This window comes from Austrofundulus limnaeus, unplaced genomic scaffold (assembly GCF_001266775.1).
Source record: "Austrofundulus limnaeus strain Quisiro unplaced genomic scaffold, Austrofundulus_limnaeus-1.0 Scaffold186, whole genome shotgun sequence".
In the NCBI taxonomy this organism is placed as follows: Eukaryota; Metazoa; Chordata; class Actinopteri; order Cyprinodontiformes; family Rivulidae; genus Austrofundulus; species Austrofundulus limnaeus.
The window spans coordinates 438,842-449,712 of NW_013952588.1; the positions used below are offsets into that span (position 1 = coordinate 438,842).

Below are 10,871 nucleotides of genomic sequence, written 5' to 3' on the forward strand. Positions count from 1 at the left end.
TAGGACAGGGTGTCTCAGGTAGAACAGAGTGTCTCAGGTAGGACAGAGAGTCTCAGGTAGGACAGAGGGTCTCAGGTAGGACAGAGAGTCTCAGGTAGGACAGAGGGTCTCAGGTAGGACAGGGTGTCTCAGGTAGGACAGAGGGTCTCAGGTAGGACAGGGTGTCTCAGGTAGGACAGAGGGTCTCAGGTAGGACAGGGTGTCTCAGGTAGGACAGAGGGTCTCAGGTAGGACAGAGAGTCTCAGGTAAGAGATGAAGGTGATGGGCAGGTGTGAAGGAAATATAAAATGTTATTTTGAGTACATTCTAGTCAGCTGTGTGAACTTAATGAAATAAATTACTGATCTAAAGACATAATCTATAGCATGCTTAACAATGTATTTTGACCAGTATAAAAGTGATAGGCTTATTTAACTTTTATTTGTAGGAAGTGGTAGAAATTTGTTTTCATAATTGGGATTTTCCCGGTTAAATAAAGGTCAGTAAATAAATCTGTCAATCCATACATCGTTAGCTTTCTAATCAGTTCCAAACATCCACATATCGATCTTATGAATAAATGTAAAAACCTCCTCTAAGCTTGTTTGGGATAAATTATCACATTATTTTAATTATCTGAGTTATAACTGAATTTAAAAACAGGACGATGCAACTAGTTTAATGAAGAATCTGTCTCCAGTCATTAAATCAGGTGTTTATTTATGTAGGTAAAAGTATCTTTAACAACCTGTTAAAATACATTAGAAATCAGGAAATTGCTTCTAATTGATTCCAAATTTTCTAGGGGAGGACCCCCAGACCCCACTCCAGTGTGTCCTTTACACATATTATAAGACTTATGTGAGAGGATAAACCAACACACCTGTGCTCTGCCTGTGTGTCTCTGTATGAAACTATGGCTGATTGTCAAACTGTATTCTAAGTGAGTTTAAAGGGCTGTTACAGTACATGGTTGAATGAAGGTGAACATAATCTCAATTATATATGGTTTGAGTATTATTGCATCACAACAGAAACATTTGGTGTTCAGTTATCGACGAGTGCAGACAGTTAAACTGAGCACACACTGAATACATGAACAACAGAAAACCCTGGTCGCACAACTGTGGGTGCGTCAGACCCCGTCCCCCATGGTGCGTCCCCACCAACTTTCAGCACAAAGTTACGTCCTTGGCATGAGCAAAGGAGAGTACAACTATTAACCTTTTAAAGGTAAAACCATAAAAACCAAGAGCTTTGTTGTATGGTTTGGAGACGGCGGCTCTGACGAAAAAGACAGGAGACAGAACTGAAAGTGGCAGAGCTGAAGATGTTGAGATTCTCCTTGGGAGTGATGAGGCTGGATAAGAGTAGGAATGGTGTCATCAGAGGTGCAGCAGGTTTAACGACTGGGACATAAAGTTAAAGAGGCCGGATTGAGATTAAAACTTGCAGAGGAGGGAAAGTGGGTATATTTGTAGAAGGATGCAGCTGCCAGAAAAAGACAAAGAGGAGATAAATAGATGCAGTTAGAGGACATGGAGGTAGTTAACGTGAGGACAGAGGGAGATGGAAGAGGATGACTCACTGTGGCGACCCCTGAAAAGGGAACAGCTGAATAGAACCCAACTGGAAGGTTCACTTTTTTTATTTTGCAAAACATAATAAAAACATAAATAGGATAAATAATAGACTGTGATTAAAATCTAACACAAGCCACAGTAATATTTGAGAAAACAAGCAAAACTCTTGCGGTGCTTAAGGTGGATGCCCACCAACTGGTGTGTTGATATCAAACATAATAATGTTTAATTAAACATATGAATTAAACATTATGTTTAATTATTGATCCGTTAGATTGTTAGGTCATTAATTTGTTTTATTGTGGTGTCATATTATCTTCCTTCATGCTGTTAATGATCAATAATTAAACACATTCTGCTCAGACTACTTTAGCTCCTCTCACAATATAATTACAGCAATGACCTTTCAACTCCTGACCACCTTTAGTGTCTATAACACAATTAGCTCAGTTAGCTTCACCAACACTAGCATCCGTGTGAGTAAATAAAGTTGCCTTTTGCCTGAAGTTTTCCAACAGGTCGTTTTCAAATCTAATGAGTTCCATGACAAAGAGGTGGGAGGACCAAAAGGATAAAACAGAGTAACTTTTCTGTAATCTATTCTTCCTGATTTCTGCTGACATTTCCAAGAAGTTCTCCTCAGCCTGCATGAACAGTAGATCCCTCCATGAAAAACAATGTTTCCTTTAGTTTCTTTCTGCTAACCCTAGCTTTATTTTTAAACAGCCTACAGATGTACGTACAGCTCACATCACAAGCCGACTCAATGCATCTGCACTGAGATCTTTGTTAATCAATAGATTAACGGATTACTCTAACTAAAATATGCTGTAACTGCATCTTTTGTATAAACTGTATGAATGAATGAATGATTTTATTTGTTTGGGACAGTGTGCAATTAAAACATAATTTGATGCATTGCACCTTACATCTGTAGTCCCATCAAACAGTAAAAACAAAACAACATCCAACAGTAAAATAGAAATAAGAAAGGGGAAAAAAACAGAAAAATAAAATAAAACATTTTGCTATTAAAAATACATAAAACACCCCACCGCACCCAACTCTCCAAACATAAAATCATACCCACCTCCACCCCACCCTCCAACCCACACAACCAGAAGCAACTCTAAAATCGAGTAAACAGTGCAATTCAATGATTGCAACATTGGGTAGATTTGAGATATTTTTTAAGATTTATTTTTAAAACTAATAAAATAACTACGTTTTTACATGATCAGGATATATATATGTATGTATGTATGTATGTATGTGTATACTGTATATACATGTGTGTATATATATATATCTTGGGTATGTTTGAACTGTGTAACTTGTCTGTGCTGTAAACTTGGTGATGCACGCTTGATAAATAAAAGTTGTGCATATATGATATGAGCTGTGATCAGTAAGCCATCTTTGAGGCATCATGACGGAGCTGTGAGGAACACTTGTTCAGCGTGTTCCAACATGACTATTTATTACATCAGCTGCTCCTGGTGCTGGGCATTTTATTGAGATTTTGATTCTGATTGTGACAGTATGGCCTCTACAAAGTTGTTTATTTTTCGTGAAAAATTCTTGATGCCATTTTAACAAGATCTGGAACAGATCCAACTCATCTGAGAACATAGAGTAGTTTGTTTCTAACAAGTTTATCACAAGTTCAGCTCTGATTGTGACGGTGATGTTTTTGTGTATTCCTGTTCCCAAACTAGTTAAAAAGTTGTAAAATCATCTTATTACTTTTTAATTGCATCGTCTTGTTCATCATAAACTAAAAGCTGAAAAGGTTTTTGACATGTTGTTGACATGCTTCTGTACAGCTGGACCGGTTTAAGGAGCCTCCTGCGTTCGGGCCGATGTGCGACCTGCTCTGGTCAGATCCGGGAGAGGACTACGGCTCAGAAAAGACCCAGGAACATTTCTGCCACAACAGCGTGCGAGGCTGCTCTTATTTCTACAGGTACGAGGGTTTGCTGCTGCAACAGAAACCAGAGAAACGGCAGCGGCTTCTGTTAATCTGAGCTGATTAAAGCTTTTACAAACAATGGCTTATCTTTGGATAAGTGACTGCTGGGTAAATCCGCTGTCACAGATAGCGAAAATAAATATTAGTGTTCTCCTCTCTGTCTTAATATTTGGACTGAGTTTGCCATATTGACATCACACAGAGGTCACAGGGGAGAGCTGCCGCTGCTGCAGACTCCTAAAGGTTTGTTTTAGTGGCTCAGTTGGGTTTCTGTTGGGTGTGTTGGTGATTACAACCTTTTGTCCTTTGATTTGGCTGCAAGTCTGAGTCCACACACAGCCTGGGAGGGGATGTTTATATAGCTTTCAACTTCTAGGTTCCAACTGTTGCTGTGTACATAAACTAAACCATAAAAGAAAAGTTGTAAAACAAACAAAAAAGAAAAAAGGGGAAGTAAAACATTTTTCCTGTCTTGTTTTTGTATCTGACCTTTTTTCAGAGAGATGCATTTTTCTCTCTAAATACTGATACATTAGCCTAGCCATTGCCTTCCTGTGCAATTCTGCTCGATTCTAATCTCTCTTGTCTGCTCAGTCTGGGCTTTCTCCCATTGACATGGATTTTTCTGCTAGAATTTCAACTGGGCCAATCAGCAAACAGAAGGAGGAGTTGTGAATGATGACATTGATTTTCTACACTGTTTTAGAATTGTGATCTGTCTGTAATATATGAATGGCAGCAGAGGAAGTGCATGAAGCCATTAGTCTGTGTTGACAAGGCTTCCAAATATTGAGCAGTTAAAGTCGGAGCAAGAAGAACTTTTAAGACATTTTATTGCTGGCAAAGATGTCGTGGCCCAACTCCCAACGGGGTTTGGCAAAAGTCAAATTTTCCATATGGCTTCGTTAATTATGGCCAGACGTTAGCAATCGAGTAAAATCCTATCCAGTCATTCAAAATGCCCACGCCTCCAGCAAGCGATTGTTTCTCAATAGCAGAGAATTCATACCCTCTGTACAAAGCAAAGTGTAGAGCAAAGGGCTGGTTTTTACCAGGTTATTAATATATAAATCAATCAGGTATTAGTCAGGCTCCTAAAATCTACATGATGTAACAACAATTTAGAACTATTGATAATTTGACCTAATTTTCCAAAATAAGACCAACAACAAATCCAAATATAACATTTTGACATGAATAAAATATATAATCACCAATGAGGTGATTCTCCAAGAGTTTTTTTCTAAAAATGTGTTAGCCTAGTCAACAAGTGTGAGAAAAATGGAACAAATGCAAAACAAATTTAACTAAAATGTAAACTACTCATTCATCAGTTGATATTTCTGCCGTATACCCAATGCTTTTTTTAGTAAATAGTTTTAAGAGTGACCTTGTTGGTGTGTAAACTACTCAAGTTTGTTTCGTCCTCAAAACTAGGATATACTGTACTTGTCCAATTCTGTTTATTTATTTTTAAATTAAATGTGGTGTAAGAGATGGAAAAGATGTATTGATTTATTTCAGTGCATTTTGGTTGTTAAGTGCCTCAACTAACAAAACATTACTTCTTCAAATACGCTGATATAAAAATTCACTAAAAATAAACTGAAAATCCACCAAAGTCCAAAGAAAAATCCTAAGTGACGTTCAGAAAACTAGAACCAATATGTGTCAAAATTATTTTTTAAGAAAGTAACAAAGCTGAGCAGTAAAATACTGAAGAATAATGGATGGCTCAAATTCTTCACAGTTTTGTTTATAACGTATTACAGCATGTGCTTCATTAAGTTGACAAATTGATATATCCTTGACTTAACTGGTGTTTTAGAGGAAAAGTATACAATTCTAAGGGTCTCTTGAAATGCAAAGTTAATTGGGTAATGTGCTTTTAGTGAGACAAGAAACAATAAAATAAATGCACACTTCTAAATAAAATATTTGCTTATATGTGCCAAAATGAGGAAAGCTACAGAAATATTTCTTTGTCAAATAAACTCTTGACAAAATGAAGCAGAATTGAAGCTCCAGTTAATTTCACAATTGCTTTGATTATGGATTAACTGCTGGAAAATTTTTAACTCTTTCTGCTTTTTAGGATTTTAAAATGAAAAATGCAATTATTTAAAAATTCACTGGCCAAATTAAATTTTCCAGCAGTTCAAAGAAAATCAGTTTGACGTGTGTGATCGTAGAAAAAAGTGAAAGTGAAGAGTGAAATGTCATAAAAAGTGTTCACATAAACACAAAGACACAACAAAAACCTGATGAAATTCCTGACCCTAATAAATTTATAGTTTTGCTGTTTTTTTAACACTGGATTAAAACAGTTTTTCTTACTTACTAAAGTAATTGAGGGCGTTGGGTTTGGCTGTCATGACGCTAATAATCGTGTCTGCTGACTCCGTCATGTGTTTCTGTCCTGCAGTTACCCAGCAGTATGTGACTTCCTGATGAACAATAACCTGTTGTCTGTAATACGAGCACATGAAGCCCAGGATGCAGGGTGAGTCTCAGACATGGCGGACTCGTCAGAGCTTTGATTTTACCTCAGTATGTTTAAACATCTGCATGCATGTTGTGGTGTGCTCATATTATATTTTTATTCACCATCACTTTTCTTCCATTTAAAAACGTGCTGACTGTGCCTCTTTTGTCTGTCAGGTATCGAATGTACAGGAAAAGTCAAACGACAGGCTTCCCATCTTTAATTACAATCTTCTCTGCTCCCAACTACCTAGATGTGTACAATAATAAAGGTAGGCGAAGGGAAGGAGGGAAACCATAGCAACTGGCTGCATGACATGAAGATGTTGACGTGCGTTTGTTTTTTGTCCTCAGCTGCGGTGCTGAAATATGAGAACAATGTGATGAACATCCGGCAGTTTAACTGCTCCCCCCACCCTTACTGGCTGCCCAACTTCATGGACGTCTTCACCTGGTCCCTGCCCTTCGTTGGGGAAAAAGGTTTGTCTTGGTTGTCTCGTGATTTTAAACCTTTTCTTTTCGCATTGAAGTCATTCAGTTTGGGTCTAAAATGGAACTCTAACGCTCGGGTCTGAAATCTATGGGATAAATCTTGTGCCAGCAGGAATTGAATTTGAATTGTTCAAATTGATTCTGAATGTGCATCATTTGAAATTTAATGCATTGGTTTGAAACTGAATTTAAAGTTTTGTATTTGAATTAATTTGCTTTGAAACTGTATTTCGGTTTATTAAAAATTCACTACTTTCAATTTCGGTTCCAAAATTCAGATTTTTGTGTCACATCCTGGTCCTTGAGAAAGCCAGCCAGAGTAATCAAACACAGATCCACAGATTTATGTTTCACTTTGGTGAAGTTTCCCTTCTGTAATGTAACAGAGTTGATGCAATCCACTGTAAAAGTGACAAAAACAGACAAAGTTATTTTATTGCTGTGATTAATTTAACCTATATGTAGAAAATGTTACATTTACATCACATCATGGATCACATATTGATCAGATGCTGCTGCTGACTGATCCATGATGTGATGTAAATGTAACATTTTCTACATATAGGTTAAATTAATCACTGCAATAAAATAACTGTTTTTGTCACTTTTACAGTGGATTTCATTAACTCTGTTACATTACAGAAGGGAAACTTCACCAAAGTGAAACATAAATCTGTTAAATAAATCTGTGTTTGATTATTCTGGCTGGCTTTCTCAAGGACCAGGATGTGTGACACGAAAATCTGAATTTTGGAACAGAAATTAAAAGTAGTGAATTTTTAATAAACCGAAATACAGTTTTAAAGCAAATTAATTCAAATTTAAAACTTTAAATTCAGTTTCAATTTAATGAAATTAATATTCAAACCAATGCATTCAATTTCAAATTATGCACATTCAGCTTCAATCTGAGCAATTCAAATTCAGTTCCTGCTGGCACAAGATTTATCCCATATAATCCTCCTTATTGCCCCCATTCACCTCTTTTCTGAGGTGTGTCTGGGAGCAAATTGTTTTTCTGTGGTCACTTTAAATGCAAATGAGATACTTCACACCCCGCCCCCTCCAGCCTGCAGAGCGGTCCATCCCATCTCATTTGACCAGTTTTGTAGTTTGACAGCAGAGATACGATTATGTAGCCGTGCCGAAAATTTCCCTTCACAAATTGGTTAAAAGATGTGAACAACAGAAAACTTGTCCGTCCAGCCTTACATGTTGGAGCCAGAGTCTGAGGAGAATGAAGTCGACTAAATTGTTTAGTTGATTGGTCCATACCTTATTTAGAAGTTCTGTTGCACATAATGTGATGTAATGTTCAGAAAACGTCATAGAGAACAGAGAAAACTGACCAGGTTAAGAAATATGACCCAAACAGAAGATAAAAATAGATATGCTCTGCTCCTAGAGACTCAAAGTATACAACAAAATGGATTTCAATCAATCAATCAATCAATCAATCAATCAATCATTCAGTAACCTTTATTTAACCAGGTGGAAAACCCATTGAGATCAGGATCTCTTTTACAAGGGTGACCTGGTCAATAGGTCCGCACGACACGTCACAAAGTATATCATTTAAGATTCACATTTCAGTAAACATAATTCAAAATACAAGTTGTTATAAAAAAAGTGAAGACATTCAGTCATTTAGACATACAGACCAAAGAAATTACCAAATTACATCCTAACGATTTTCATTTCTTATAACTGAACATCGTAACATTAATCAAACACTTTTGATTACATGATCAACAAAATAGTAAAAACTCAAAAACAAGAAGTCAGATGAGAGATCAACACTAACAACTGTAACGTACAATTAGTGACTAGAAAACATTGGATTTGGATTGGATTGGACATTGGATTTAATGGATAAAAAAGTGGATTTTGCATGAAGTGTCCTCTTTAAATAAAATAACATCTAAATGTTTAAAGAAAACATGGCAGCATCGACCCAGAGAGATCACCTGTGTATCTTGACTGGATTTTCTGAGCTGTTAAACTGACTTCACATAACTTATCAAAAGCACCGAATAAAATAAAGGGAAGGAGACGAGTCGTGTCTCATTATGCCCTCTTCAGTCAGCAGCAAAGACAACGGCTCACTGAGGCTGTAGAAGTGCATCACCGTACTGATTTCTTCTGTTTCGACCAAGAAGCTGCAGACATTTAATGAAGACCTGCCGGTAACTTTTTTCTGCCTAATTGCAGCCCCCTCAACCTTTACACAACGCTTTGATCGCTTTTCATAACTTGTCGTATGAGCCACAAGTCTACTTTGGTGTGTTTGCGCCGTTGGTTCTGGTAACTGACCACACACTGACCTGCTGCTGTGTTGTTTTCTCAGTGACTGAGATGCTGGTGAACGTCCTGAACATCTGCTCTGACGACGAGCTGATGTCTGAGGGAGACGACACGTGCGAGGGTGAGACTTTTATTTTGTTCACTGAAGCTGATCAGGTGTTAGTTTGCACTCCCTCATAGTGTGCATGTGTGCTACTCTGTCACCTGTGTGTGTTTGTCACTTTTTTGTTACTTTTGCAGGTGTTACTTGGAGAGGTTTTTTTTATCTGACCTCTGAAGCCACAGTCACCTGCTGAGCACACTTTATTTTCTTTGTATTTGTGCTGACAGCTCTAAGACAGCTCTAACTCCTCTTTTAGCTTTTCTACCACATTTTAGACCAAGTTGTGACCAAAAGCATAAGAGCAACATGACAGCCGTTTCATGGCTCATGAAAAAAACTTTACTTTTTCTTCAATCAATTTGACAAAATTCAGGCAAATGTCATTAATGGATATAAAATATCAACTAGATATATTTCTGAGGTTTATACACTAAATCCTTTGATGGTGTGGTTTAAAATAAGTCACAAAAATGAAGCAGTGGCTCAAACTCATCCTCAGATTCTCTTATTTACATGCACCCTGATTGCAGAGGACATAAATAAACCTTTTCTTTGATCAAAAATCTTTCATCTAAATGATCGTTTTTATGTTTTTACAGAAACACATTTGTTTATCCTCTTGAGCAAATGTGATCCCAGCAGCAGAGTCATTCATACATACAGGGAGTCTTTGCCGGCTCCAATATTGAGCTTTAATTTTCCTGTCAAAAATTCAGTTAATCTTGACATTTAGCCTCTACAAGACCTTTTGTAATCATAAAAACTTCATTTTTGAATAAATAAAATCAGACTGGTCAGTTTGAACCAGTTTAAATCCCATTTTTAGTTCATCCAGACATCAGACAAGTTGATTGTTCAATATTAATGTCTGTAAAACGTTACAGATGAGTGATGTAATGGTTACACATAAAGCAGTGATGCTGATGCATCACTTCTAATCTGCTGCAGGTCTGTGCTTTACCCGGAAGGCAAAAACACAACTCGCCCCTCTCTCTCTCTCTGTCACTGGCCTAGAAGTTATTTAATGAATGGATTGGTTCGGATGATTCACCGTTTTGTGCTGATTCCTTTTGGTTGAGCTGCAGAAGACGTGATGATGTGCAAATAGAAAAGGCCCATTATAGGATGCCTCACAGGGCTCTAGACTAACTTTTTGCAGTGGTTGCTCCGTTGCATCTAACTTTTTTCCTAGGTGCACCTAGGCTTTTCACAATAAACAATAAATCAATTAACCATATGATAAATTAAATTGAGGAAGATAAATTAAAATGAAGACAATAATTTTCATTTGCTTGCTTGTTTGGTTTCTTCGTGTCTCCCTCTTTTCTACTTCTTAGTGTAGAGAGTAGTGAACTCAGGAGTCAGGGATTTGCCAGGCACGTGGTTTCCTTACTTCTTGCTTCTTCTTTAGATTGTTCTTTTTCATGTACAGTGCCCTGAGACAATGTATGTTTGTCACTTGGTGCTATATAAATAAACTGAATTGAACTGAATTCTGTAGCATGAAAGCCTGTGAACAGGCCAATTTTCTGATGCCTTCATACAGCTGGTGATGCCTTGGGATTGCTGACAGTTGTTTTTTTTTTGTCTTTTTACTGTATGTAAATTATAATGTTAGCTTCCAGGGGTTGTTATATTATTATATTAGTTTAAACTGGTCTCCCAACAATGTTATCATGTATCACAATAATTTCTTAGACAATTTATCGTCCAGTAAAATTTGTTGTTGTGACAGGCCTAGGTGCACCCAAATTTTCAACTACGTCATATTTAACATCAGAGTTTGCAAGAATTACCAATATTTCTAAAAAAATAAATAAATAAATAAAAAACATTATTGGTTGAGTATGTTTTATTTTATTTTATGTTTTCAAACTGTGCTCGTTTTTGTATATAATACAAATAAATATATATCTATATATCTATATCTATCTATCTATCTATCTATCTATC

General features: G+C 36.8%; 1 protein-coding gene across 3 annotated transcripts in view; it reads left to right on the forward strand.

The window, feature by feature from the left end:
* The window catches only part of ppp3ccb (protein phosphatase 3, catalytic subunit, gamma isozyme, b), a 67,898-nt gene that overhangs the window by 38,141 nt on the left and 18,886 nt on the right, over positions 1-10,871 (forward strand). For all 3 annotated transcript variants that reach the window (XM_014018210.1, XM_014018211.1, XM_014018209.1), the window contains exons 6-10: positions 3,390-3,529; positions 5,961-6,038; positions 6,197-6,291; positions 6,374-6,499; positions 8,859-8,936. In XM_014018210.1, the coding sequence (XP_013873664.1) occupies positions 3,390-3,529; positions 5,961-6,038; positions 6,197-6,291; positions 6,374-6,499; positions 8,859-8,936 (517 nt within the window). The remainder of the gene's footprint in view (positions 1-3,389; positions 3,530-5,960; positions 6,039-6,196; positions 6,292-6,373; positions 6,500-8,858; positions 8,937-10,871) is intronic.